Source organism: Oncorhynchus gorbuscha, linkage group LG15 (genome assembly GCF_021184085.1).
Source record: "Oncorhynchus gorbuscha isolate QuinsamMale2020 ecotype Even-year linkage group LG15, OgorEven_v1.0, whole genome shotgun sequence".
NCBI classification, from domain to species: Eukaryota; Metazoa; Chordata; class Actinopteri; order Salmoniformes; family Salmonidae; genus Oncorhynchus; species Oncorhynchus gorbuscha.
The window spans coordinates 56,967,820-56,980,928 of NC_060187.1; the positions used below are offsets into that span (position 1 = coordinate 56,967,820).

At 46.8% G+C, this 13,109-nt stretch overlaps 1 protein-coding gene across 1 annotated transcript in view; it reads right to left on the bottom strand.

Annotated features, from left to right (window-relative positions):
• Positions 1-811: 811 nt before the first annotated feature.
• Positions 812-13,109, bottom strand: part of LOC123998231 (zinc finger protein 407-like) — a 131,145-nt gene continuing 118,847 nt past the window's right edge. Inside the window, exon 6 of the mRNA XM_046303264.1 lies at positions 812-3,456. Coding sequence (XP_046159220.1) covers positions 2,561-3,456 — 896 coding nt within the window. The 3' untranslated portion in view covers positions 812-2,560. The remainder of the gene's footprint in view (positions 3,457-13,109) is intronic.

Below are 13,109 nucleotides of genomic sequence, written 5' to 3' on the forward strand. Positions count from 1 at the left end.
CACGTACACACACGCGCACAGCAATACACACATAGAAACCCACACACCGTGGTGATTCACGTGATCTAATTGTGTTAACTGGGAGGAGAAAGTGTGAAAGGAGACAGCTAGGATTGCAGGTTTTAGCTGAGGCAGGTTCCTGTGCTTATAGTCCTGTGTAGCAGAGAGACATACAGTATGCCATGTGAAATTACAGGCTCACCTTCCAACGGTGGTTATGAGGGGGATTTCTCTGTTGCTGTTCATCTCTCACCTCACTCACTCAAACCAGCTGTAATCCACTCCTCTCAGCCAGCCCACATCTCTCTCTCTCTCTCTCTCTCTCTCTCTCTCTCTCTCTCTCTCTCTCTCTCTCTCTCTCTCTCTCCACACACACACCTGGCTGTGTGTTACATTAAAGGGATGATCTCCTGATGGCCCCTGTGTGAAAGCCAGTCTTCGGCATTGTGTTCATAGCCGTCATACTGGGCTCCCACTCACTCAATCAGAGCCGAGGCTGTACTACGGCCCTAAGTGAATATTGATTCCCTCTTCCAGCTCTTGAATACTGTAAGGAGAAAGAATGTGAGTGTTCTGTTCAACACAATGGAGGGAGAGAATAGGGGGCTGACCGGGGGAGAGGCGGATTATGATTAGTATGATGGTGGTCATGATGATGGTGATAATGACAATGGTGATGATCATGATGATGGTGATTGGAAACACACTTGGTCGAAGCTCCTATGCCAGTTGATGCATGTAAGTTCATGTGGTTTATGTGAATAGGAGATTGTATCACTGTCAAAGAAAAGTTGAGGTGAACTAACACCCCTCCAGATGAAGATTGGGCTTTATTGTCATTACTCAAATACCAGTATCATTACAATTTCATTTACAGAAACATATATTTACATTGACTGAGAGCAGTAAAGCCAATGGGGAAAAAAATACTTGTCAACTTGAATGGAATTATGATTATCAGAAACTCAGCACCGTGCCATTTTGAGAACATCCTGAAAAACAGATGGACTGCCCTTGGATTCAGACCAATCAGCATCCTGACCATATTGAGCAATTGCTGAAAGAAAAGCCAATCATTGGACTGCCCCTGGATTTAGACCAATCAGCCTCATGGATATTTTCGATGTCCAAAATACTATTGGTCCTAGATTCAGCAAGGTAAAGTTGTAATAGCTGGTCTTATCAAAACATGACCTATTAATGTACCTTTTTAAATGAGCAAACAATTATTTTTTAAACTTTTTTAATTGCAAATTAATTCACTACTTAAAGGAAAACCCCAAAAACGATATTTTGGTATTTGTTTTATTAGTCCATTGTTGATATAGTACAGAAATGTTTTGCATGTCAGCAATCAAGTTTTCAAGAGATGTAACTTTCAAAATACAGAAGTACAGCAGGTATGATGCATTTTACACCACATGATGCTGCATTTTACACCACATGATGATGCATTTTACACCACATGATGCTGCATTTTACACCACATGATGCTGCATTTTACACCACATGATGCTGCATTTTACACCACATGATGCTGCATTTTACACCACATGATGCTGCATTTTACACCACATGATGATGCATTTTACACCACATGATGCTGCATTTTACACCACATGATGCTGCATTTTACACCACATGATGATGCATTTTACACCACATGATGATGCATTTTACACCACATGATGCTGCATTTTACACCACATGATGATGCATTTTACACCACATGATGCTGCATTTTACACCACATGATGCTGCATTTTACACCACATGATGATGCATTTTACACCACATGATGATGCATTTTACACCACATGACGCAAAATGCATCACACCGGCTGTATTTCTGTATTTCAAAAGTGATATATCTTCAAAAAGTGATTGATGACATGCAAAACCTTGTGGGACTGTATCAATAATGGACTAATTAAACAAATACCAAAATATCATTTTTTGGGGTGAAAATGTCCTTGAAAATAAAGCTGTTATTATTCTCTAACTTTCAATAAAACCAAACCATGCAACTTAAAGTCTTTCTAGGTAATGGGAAAATATCCTGCTGGAAATGTAATCTTAAAATTATTATTTTTGTAATTGAACACATTTCAAAAAATAGAACCGTGTGAAAATAGGCAATGTATTTCCAGCCATGACTCCAAAAACAAGTGGTAATTCTGGCATTGGCTGTAAAATGATGCAAATGTTAAATAATGTTAGCAAATAAACTTCGCCCCTCACTATAACTCCATAGATGTCAAGGTTATCCTGAGTAAATCGTTACAAAATGGAGATAAAGCTATGTAAAAAAGATAATTACATTTTCCATGAAAGAGACAAAGAGAAAGACTCTTAAGGGCTTTAAGCTGGACATTTGTTCATCATACAGGAAGAGTCTCAATTGCATTTCCTTGATTTCTTGCATCCTCTCTCCTCCTTCTCAAAACCCAATGGATGAAAAGGACAGAGGTCACTCCCCTATAACTTCTTATCCAACTGCTTTTGAGAAGGAGGTGAGGAGAGAGGACTCGAGGAATCAAGGAAACTTGCCAGTCACTGACTAGTCCACCTCCACCTTCTCCAGAACCACATTGTGTGGAGCTCCATCCAGGTAGTAGACCATCCTCTCCCCAGCCTGGCCCTCTGAAACGCCCTCACTCTGCTGGTCGTCCTCCCCTCCCTGATGCTGGGTGTACATGGTCCCCTCCACCTGGAGGGTGTTGTCATCCAGCTCCGTCACGATGTAGTGGGTCCCCTCATCGTTGACGATCACCTGGGTCAGCCCCTCCTTCATCATCAGCTGGCTGGCTGCAAACTGCAGCACCTCCTGGACCACCTGCTCCTCCTGCACCTGCTGCTCCTCGCACACCTCCTCCTCTGTCTTCACCTCCACCTCCATCTCCTCCTCCTCCACTCGCTCCATGACCTCTGACACAACTTCCTGGGTCATGACCTCTTGGCTGTCTTCTTCCTGCTGGCCCATCTCGCTGACGGCACTGAGGAGGGCATCCAGAGCCGTGGATGACTCCGACACCATGTGGTGGTGCATCGCCCTTCCCCCGTGACCTCCACCTCCAGCTGCAGACCCGCCAGACTCCAGCAGGACGTACTGGGTGGTGCCTCCGGCCAGGTGATGTGCCCCGCCTGCAGACACCTCCCTCCCTGAGGAGATGACCTGGCCGTCCTCGGTGATGTGGAGCACCTCGGCCACCTGGCCCGCCATGGCCAGGTCCCGCAGGGTGGCAGCGGCTGACTCTTCCAGGGCCTGGTCGAAGGCCATCTCCCCATCGCCATAACCCTGGATGATAATCACCTGCTGGACACTCTCCTGGCCCTCCAGCCCCTCCATGGAGCCCACCCTCCGCACCGGGAAGGCCCCGTCAAACGCTGTGTCAACCTCCACGAATGTGGCTCCCTGGCCCTTTAGACGACACTCGAACGACTTGGACACGATACCTGGGAAAACACAGAGATATGGAGCAGCGTTAATGACGAAGCAGTATGACGTGCATTGGGTTTTGATAACATTCTGTCAATGGACATTTGAGTAATTAGGACTATACTTATAGCACCAGTTACCATTTATTCTTGTAGAATAATGACTATTAACTATCAATCAGGGTTGATGGGGAAATGCTTTGTGCAAAAGACACCAAAACACGTCAGATTTAGACATTTTTGTTTCCAAATAAAGGCATTTCTATAAATTTTATAAAGAGTGCATTGGTCCTCCTTTCTTTTTAATGTCCATTTATTCTATTGGCCAGGGACATGTTGTCTCTCTATTGTTTCTTTATTCCTTTTTAAATCGAGTTCTGCAGGCCACTGGCAAAGTTTATGTAATAGCAGAGCATAACATAAAAAATATATATCGAAATACTCCATTAACTTCATATGAAAAATAATCTAGCGCGCAATATTTGTTTTAAAAAAAAAGTAAATACACAAATAAGAGAATATCAAGATATTACAACGGGCGACAAGAAGTGGTGAGACATCAGATGGTGCTAATTGATCCACACCATGCCCTGGCAGACCACAGGTTGCTATGGAGTTGCCAAGGCGATGGGAACGGTGTTAGAAATGGCATTGTTTAAGGCTGAGAGCAGCTCAGAGGATTCAGACGTGCACAATCTATCCAGAGAAAAAGGATTTGGAGAGGAACAGGAACAGGAGACACTCACTCGTGTGTGTGTGGGGGGGGGGTGATACTTTGTGCGTTCCCCAAGAATGGCACGTAACATCAGAGTGAAATATAAGTGTAGATGACTGTGGCCGAGCGATGCCGGTTTCATTCCGGACAGAGGAGAAGGGGGAGCTGTATCAGTTGCCCACTCCTTGAGAAGGCCTCTTCGTTTATCAGAGTCGACCCTACATACTACCACTCTTTTCCCTTTTCCATGTCTTTCTCTGTCCCGTTCTGTCTGTGTCTCTCATCTCTCTTCCCCTCTCTCTCCTGTCCTTCTATTCCCCTCTCTCTCCTGTCCTTCTATTTCACTCTCTCCTGTCCTTCTATTTCCCTCTCTCTCCTGGGTTTCTATTCCCCTCTCTCTCCTGTCCTTCTATTTCCCTCTCTCTCCTGTCCTTCTATTTCCCTCTCTCTCCTGTCCTTCTATTTCCCTCTCTCTCCTGTCCTTCTATTTCCCTCTCTCTCCTGTCCTTCTATTTCCCTCTCTCTCCTGTCCTTCTATTCCCCTCTCTCTCCTGTCCTTCTATTTCCCTCTCTCCCCTGTCCTTCTATTTCCCTCTCTCTCCTGTCCTTCTATTCCCCTCTCTCTCCTGTCCTTCTATTTCCCTCTCTCTCCTGTCCTTCTATTCCCCTCTCTCTCCTGTCCTTCTATTTCCCTCGCTCTCCTGTCCTTCTATTTCCCTCTCTCTCCTGTCCTTCTATTTCCCCTATCTCTCCTGTCCTTCTATTCCCCTCTCTCTCCTGTCCTTCTATTTCCCTCTCTCTCCTGTCCTTCTATTTCCCTCTCTCTCCTGTCCTTCTATTCCCATCTCTCTCCTGTCCTTCTATTTCCCTCTCTCTCCTGTTCTTCTATTTCCCTCTCTCTCCTGTCCTTCTATTTCCCTCTCTCTCCTGTCCTTCTATTTCCCTCTCTCTCCTGTCCTATTTCCCTCTCTCTCCTGTCCTTCTATTTCCCTCTCTCTCCTGTCCTTCTATTTCTCTCTCTCTCCTGTCCTTCTATTTCCCTCTCTCTCCTGTCCTTCTATTCCCCTCTCTCTCCTGTCCTTCTATTCCCCTCTCCTGTCCTTCTATTTCCCTCTACTGTCCTTCTATTTCCCTCTCTCTCCTGTCCTTCTATTCCCCTCTCTCCTGTCCTTCTATTTCCCTCTCTCTCCTGTCCTTCTATTTCCCTCTCTCTCCTGTCCTTCTATTTCCCTCTCTCTCCTGTCCTTCTATTTCCCTCTCTCTTGTCCTTCTATTTCCCTCTCTCTCCTGTCCTTCTATTTCCCTCTCTCTCCTGTCCTTCTATTTCCCTCTCTCTCCTGCCCTTCTATTTCCCTCTCTCTCCTGTCCTTCTATTTCCCTCTCTCTCCTGTCCTTCTATTTCCCTCTCTCTCCTGTCCTCTATTCCCCTCTCTCTCTTGTCCTTCTATTTCCCTCTCTCTCCTGTCCTTCTATTTCCCTCTCTCTCCTGTCCTTCTATTTCCCTCTCTCTCCTGTCCTTCTATTCCCCTCTCTCTCCTGTCTTCTCCTCTGTCCTTCCTATTTCCCTCTCGCTCCTGTCCTTCTATTTCCCTCTCGCTCCTGTCCTTCTATTTCCCTCTCTCTCCTGTCCTTCTATTTCCCTCTCTCTCCTGTCCTTCTATTTCCCTCTCTCTCCTGTCCTTCTATTTCCCTCTCTCTCCTGGGTTTCTATTCCCCTCTCTCTCCTGTCCTTCTATTTCCCTCTCTCTCCTGTCCTTCTATTTCCCTCTCTCTTGTCCTTCTATTTCCCTCTCTCTCCTGTCCTTCTATTTCCCTCTCTCCTGTCCTTCTATTTCCCTCTCTCTCCTGCCCTTTTATTTCCCTCTCTCTCCTGTCCTTCTATTTCCCTCTCTCTCCTGTCCTTCTATTTCCCTCTCTCTCCTGTCCTCTATTCCCCTCTCTCTCTTGTCCTTCTATTTCCCTCTCTCTCCTGTCCTTCTATTTCCCTCTCTCTCCTGTCCTTCTATTTCCCTCTCTCTCCTGTCCTTCTATTCCCCTCTCTCTCCTGTCCTTCTATTTCCCTCTCGCTCCTGTCCTTCTATTTCCCTCTCGCTCCTGTCCTTCTATTTCCCTCTCTCTCCTGTCCTTCTATTTCCCTCTCTCTCCTGTCCTTCTATTTCCCTCTCTCTCCTGTCCTTCTAATCCCCTCTCTCTCCTGTCCTTCTATTTCCCTCTCTCTCTGGATGGATCGCGTAATGTATTTAAGCGCAAGCCTGTAACAATACACGTCGAAAAATGAAATGCAAAATCTCACTAATCCCCTGAAGTACACGGTCGGCAGGCTTCATCGCAATAGAAACTAACATTCAACTTCCGTGAGAAGTATAATGGCACGACAGGAAACCAAGTCTCCATAATTCAGAGTGAACACATAGTCATGAATACTTCAGTCGGAAACACTACGGTCAGTCTATGGACAGTCTATAGAACAAGTGCGGTGACAACGAGGACGCCTGTCCCTCTGGATGGGAGGCTGACATTTAGTACAGCAGAAGTTACAGAGACCCACTAGCCAACGCTCAACTGCTAAGAGCCGAGAGGCCAACCGGAGAGGACAATAACTCAATGCTGTGATGTTTTATACATGACCATAAAACGAGTATGTGTACGTGTGTGTGTGCGCTTATGTGTGTGTGTGTGTGTGGCATATAGGAGGCATCGCTAGCGTGTGTCACATTATCCGCAGGGTGCTGTCTGCCGGGCCTAGCAGCAACCTGCCTGCCCGCTGAGGTTTATGGGGTGTCACTCAGTCGCCGCCGCCGCCGCGAATCAAGTTAATGTTGCACATCCCATCTCTTCACTCCCGGTGGAAGAACAACATTTGAACAGCGTGATTTGGCCCCGGCGAGAGGCTGATGCGTGTTTTAATATGTGTTTTGAGTGTTCTGAGTGACTGATTCCTTTAACCAGCGAGTCGTGAGGACAGAGAGAAGCACACTGCATTATTTGAAGTGATGCCAAACAAGATGGAGGCTCGGGCGAGGATAAGATAAAAAGAAAGAAGGGGAGCGATGGAAGGGAGGCTCTGATGCCGTTTCTCCAGATGAGAGTGGCCTCCCTACAGAGAACGAGAGAGAATACGAGAATTATAGTGTCAGAGACACAGGAGAATGCAGACGGACAAAAACGACACAGTCAGTCAGTCCGACACACATACACAGCCAGTGTGCTTGCATACTTAAAGACCTTGAAAAAACGAGAAAATAGTACTGTTTGTCCATTTTGAGATGCCGTAGGCGGTATACACGTCCTCAAAATAGTCCGAATTCATCTAAGATCATTCAAAAATATCTGGCATTCATTTTGAAACGTTTTGCCGAAGAGATCCGATTCTCGCAATTTTACATCTGACTTATGTGCTGTTCGGCGCAGTATGTCTCAAGTGGAGTCGTCACTCGTTGAATCACAACAGGCACTTCAGCTTGCGCTGAGGAAGAAATGTGGGCGCCCGAACAGCTGAAAAAAACGAAGCCGAAGTCCAAAACGATCAAAACGGTAACAAAATGTTGTCATAACACCTGTCCAGAAACTGTTTTGGCTGGGAAGCATGCGAACGCCTTTAACCTACCTCATTACCATGCAACCAACAGCTTGGAGTCAGTGTAGTGTACACTACAGATGCAGCTACAGTTGAAGTCAAAGGTTTGCATATACTTAGGTTGGAGTCATTAAAACTCGTTGTTCAACCACTACACACATTTCTTGTTAACAAACTATAGTTTTGGCAAGTCGGTTAGGACATCTACTTTATGCATGACACAAGTCATTTTTCCAACAATTGTTTACAGACGGATTATGTCACTTATAATTCACTGTATCACAATTCCAGTGGGTCAGAAGATCACGTACACTAAGTTGACTGTGCCTTTAAACAGCTTGGAAAATTCCAGAAAATGATGTAATGGCTTTAGAAGCTTCTTATAGGCTGATTGACATCATTGGAGTCAATTGGAGGTGTACCTTTGGGTGTATTTCAAGGCCTACCTTCAAACTCAGTGCCTCTTTGCTTGACATCATGGGAAATCAAAAGAAATCAGCCAAAACTTGTAGACCTCCACAAGTCTGGTTCATCCTAGAGAGCAATTTCCAAACGCCTGAAGGTACGACGTTCATCTGTACAAACAATAGTACGCAAGTATAAACACCATGGGACCACGCAGCCGTAAAACCGCTCAGGAAGGACACGCGTTCTGTCTCCTAGAGATGAACGTACTTTGGTGCGAAAAGTGCAAATCAATCCCAGAACAACAGCAAAGGACCTTGTGAAGATGCTGGAGGAAACAGGTACAGAAGTATCTATATCTACAGTAAAACGAGTCCTATATCGACATAACCTGAAAGGTCACTCAGCAAACAACGGCTCCGAAACCGCCATAAAAAAGCCAGACTACAGTTTGCAACTACACTTGGGGACAAAGATCGAACTTTTGGGAGAAATGTCCTCTGGTCTGATGAAACAAAAATACAACTGTTTGGCAATAATGACCGTCATTATGTTTGGAGGAAAAGGGGGAGGCTTGCAAGCCAAAGAACACTATCCCAACCGTGAAGCACATTGGTGGCAGCATCATGTTGTGGGGGTGCTTTGCTTCAGGAGGGACTGGTGCACTTCACAAAATAGATCATTTCCCTGCCTCATGATCCTATGTGGATATTTTGAAGCAACATCTCAAGACATCGGTCAGGAAGTTCAAGCTTGGTCGCAAATGGGTCTTCCAAATGGACAATGACCCCAAGCATACTTCCAAAGTAGAGGCAAAATGGCTTAAGGACAACAAAGTCAAGGTATTGGAGTGGCCATCACAAAGCCCTGACCTCAATCCCATAGAAAATGTGAGGGCAGAACTGAAAAGAAGGACTGTGGTCCTTCTGTAGCTCAGTTGGTAGAGCATGGCGCCGTGTAGTGGGTTCGTTTCCCGGGACCACCCATACGTATAATGTATGAGACTGTAAGTCCTTTGGATAAAAGCAAATGGCATATATAACATATATATATATAAAAACCGACTCAAACCTGTTTACACCAGCTCTGTCAGGAGGAATGTGCCAAAATTCACCCAACTTATTGTGGGAAGCTTGTGGAAGGCTACCCGAAATGTTTGACCCAAGTTTAAACAATTTAAAGGCAATTCTACCAAATACTAATTGAGTGTATGCAAACGCCTGACCCATTGGGAATGTGATGAAAGAAATAAAAGCTGAAATAAATAATTCTCTCTACTATTATTCTGACATTTCACATTCTTAAAATAAAGTAGTGATCCTAATTGGACAGGGATTTTTTTTACTGGGATTGAATGTCGGGAATTGTGAAAAACTGAGTTTAAATGTATTTGGCTAAGGTGTATGTAAACTTCCGACTTCAACTGTATATATTGATCAGTGGATCAATGCCTCCAGTCAGCACAGCCTGTGGTGTTGGGTAGAGGAGGAGGGGGGGGGGTCTAAGTGGCATTACTTCAGGGAGGAGAGGGCCGTCGCCTGGGAAGCAGTCAGACACCAGGAGTTGGAGGAATTAACCTTTAACACCGACATGCAGCCCCGACCAATCAATTACACAATTCAACCTTAACATTGTCTGAACTGCCTTAACACTGAACTGAACATACAGCATTTAGAGGGAATACATATCATCCTAGACATAGCGGACAGTCAAACCTGGATTGGACATAAAGCATAAGCCGGCTCAGTCAATTATACTGTATCAAACATGACAGCACAATGACACCACTGTGAAAAACACATTTTTAAGATCAATTATTTTCAAACCGCATCCTTTACAATCCCAATCCCACGATTACGTAAAATTAGAGATATGAACCTGGATGCTTCGAACGGGGCGGTGCGAGACCACTAAACCCGAGATGTTTTATTTTGTGAGGCCGTTGTACAGCTGATGCACAAGCAGGATGGGCGTCCGAGGTGCTGTCGGGCGTTGAAGGTGACACAGCTAAGTAGTTCAAGTGTCAGAGAGAGCATGTATCCAGGTCACCAAGGATGGGCTGGAGGGGGGGGACGGGACATGGGAGGTTAGGTTAGGGGGAGGGTTAGCAGAGGACGCCCCCCCCCCACTACAAGGAACAGGCTACATGCTCGAAAGTAGACCCCCCCCCAGCCAAGGAGAGGCGGAGCAGGGACCAACAGGTCAGCCGTCGAGGGAGGTGTTCTTGTCACCTGCTTTGTTCCAGCTGAAAGGGACTGAGAGGGACCACTGTCAGCTTTACAAGCTCTATGAATCAATGCCAGGGAGAGAGAGAGAGAGAGAGAGAGAGAGAGAGAGAGAGAGAGAGAGAGAGAGAGAGAGAGAGAGAGAGAGGGGAGAGAGAGAGAGAGAGAGAGAGTGTAATGGGGAGAGAGAGAGAATGGGGAGAGAGAGAGAGAATGGAGAGAGAGAGGTGTAATGGGGAGAGAGAGAGAGGTGTGTAATGGGAGTGAGAGAGAATGGGGAGAGGTAATGGGGAGAGAGAGAGGTGTAATGGGGAGAGAGAGAGGTGTAATGGGGATGGGGAGAGAGGGAGGTGTAATGGGAGAGAGAGAGAGAGGAGGTGTAATGGGGAGAGTGAGAGAGGAATGGGGAGGTGTAATGGGGAGAGTGTAATGGGGAGAGAGAGAGGTGTAATGGGGAGAGAGAGAGAGAGGGAGGAGGGAGAGAGAGAGAGAGGTGTAATGGGGAGAGTGAGAGAGAGGGGAGGTGTAATGGGGAGAGAGGAGAGAGAGTGATGTGTAATGGAGAGAGAGAGAGAGAGAGAGAGAGAGAGAGAGAGAGAGAGAGTGATGTGTAATGGGGAGAGTGAGAGAGAGAGAGAGAGGAGAGGAGTAATGGGGAGAGTGTAATGGGGAGAGAGAGAGGTGTAATGGGGAGAGAGAGAGGTGTAATGGGGAGAGTGAGAGAGAGGAGGGTGTAATGGGGAGAGTGAGAGAGAGGGAGGTGTAATGGGGAGAGAGAGAGGTGGGGAGAGAGAGAGAGAGGAGAGAGAGAGGGGAGAGAGAGAGAGAGAGAGAGAGAGTAAGAGAGAGAGAGAGAGAGAGAGAATGGAGGAGAGAGAGAGAGAGAGAGAGAGAGAGAGAGAGAGAGAGAGAGAGAGAGAGAGAGAGAGAGAGAGAGAGAGAGAGAGAGAGAGAGATGGAAGAGAGAGAGTTGGGGAATGGGGAGAGAGAGAGAGGTGTAATGGGGAGAGAGAGAGGTGTAATGGGGAGAGTGAGAGAGAGGGAGTGTAATGGGGAGAGAGAGTGATGTAATGGGGAGAGAGTGATGTGTAATGGAGAGAGAGAGAGAGAGAGAGAGAGAGAGAGAGAGAGAGAGAGAGAGAGGTGTAATGGGGAGAGAGAGGGTGTAATGGGGAGAGGTGTAATGGGGAGAGAGAGAGTGTAATGGGGAGAGAGAGAGGTGTAATGGGGAGAGAGAGAGGTGTAATGGGGAGAGAGAGAGAGAGGGAGGTGTAATGGGGAGAGTGAGAGGGAGGGAGGAGTAATGGGGAGAGTGAGAGAGAGGGAGGTGTAATGGGGAGAGTGAGAGAGAGGGAGGTGTAATGGGGAGAGTGAGAGAGAGTGATGTGTAATGGAGAGAGAGAGAGAGAGAGAGAGAGAGAGAGAGAGAGTTGGAATGGGGAGAGAGAGAGAGAGAGAGAGAGAGAGAGAGAGAGAGAGAGAGAGAGAGAGAGAGGGAGGTGTAATGGGGGAGAGTGAGAGAAAGAGAGGTGTAATGGAGAGAGAGAGAGGTGTAATGGGGAGGGAGAGAGAGAGAGAGGAGAGAGAGAGTGATGTGTAATGGAGAGAGAGTGATGTGTAATGAGAGAGAGAGAGAGAGAGAGAGAGAGAGGTGTAGAGAGAGAGAGGTGTAATGGGGAGAGTGAGAGAGAGGTGTAATGGGGAATGGGAGAGAGTAATGGGGAGAGAGGTGTAATGGGAGAGTGAGAGAGAGGAGAGGTGTAATGGGGAGAGTGAGAGAGAATGGGAGGTGTAATGGGGAGAGTGAGAGAGAGGAGAGAGAGAGAGAGTGTGGGGAAGGGGAGAATGGGGAGAGAGAGGGTGTAATGGGGAGAGAGAGGGGAGTGAGAGAGAGAGGTGTAATGGGAGAGAGAGAGTGTAATGGGGAGAGAGAGAGAGAGAGAGAATGGGAGAGAGAGAATGGAGAGAGAGAGAGAAGAGAGAGAGAGAGAGGTGGAATGGGGAGAGAGAGAGAGGAATGGGGAGAGAGAGAGGTGTAATGGGGAGAGAGAGAGAGGTGTAATGGGGAGAGTGAGGAGAGAGTGAATGTGTAATGGGGTGTAGAGAGGGATGTGTAATGGAGAGAGTGAGAATGGAGAGAGAGAGAGAGAGAGAGAGAGAGAGAGAGAGAGAGAGAGAGAGAGAGAGAGAGAGAGAGAGAGAGTGTAATGGGGAATGGGGAGAGAGAGAGGTGTAATGGGGAGAGAGAGAGGTGTAATGGGGAGAGAGAGAATGGTGTAATGGGGAGAGAGAGAGAGTGTAATGGGGAGAGAGAGGTGTAATGGGGAGAGAGAGAGAATGGGGAGTGTAATGGGGAGAGTGAGAGAGAGGGAGGTGTAATGGGGAGAGTGAGAGAGAGGGAGGAGTAATGGGGAGAGTGAGAGAGAGGGAGGTGTAATGGGGAGAGTGAGAGAGAGGGAGGTGTAATGGGGAGAGAGAGAATGGGGAGTGATGTGTAATGGAGAGAGAGAGAGAGGAGAGAGAGAGAGAGAGAGAGAGAGAGAGAGAGAGAGAGAGAGAGAGAGAGAGAGAGAGTTGGAATGGGGAGAGAGAGAGAGAGAGAGAGAGAGAGAGAGAGAGAGAGAGAGAGAGAGAGAGAGGGGGAGGTGTAATGGGAGAGGTGTAGAGGAGGGAGGTGTAAATGGGGAGAGTGAGAGAAAGAGAGGTGTAATGGGGAGAGAGAGAGACAGGTGTAATGGGGAGAGAGAGA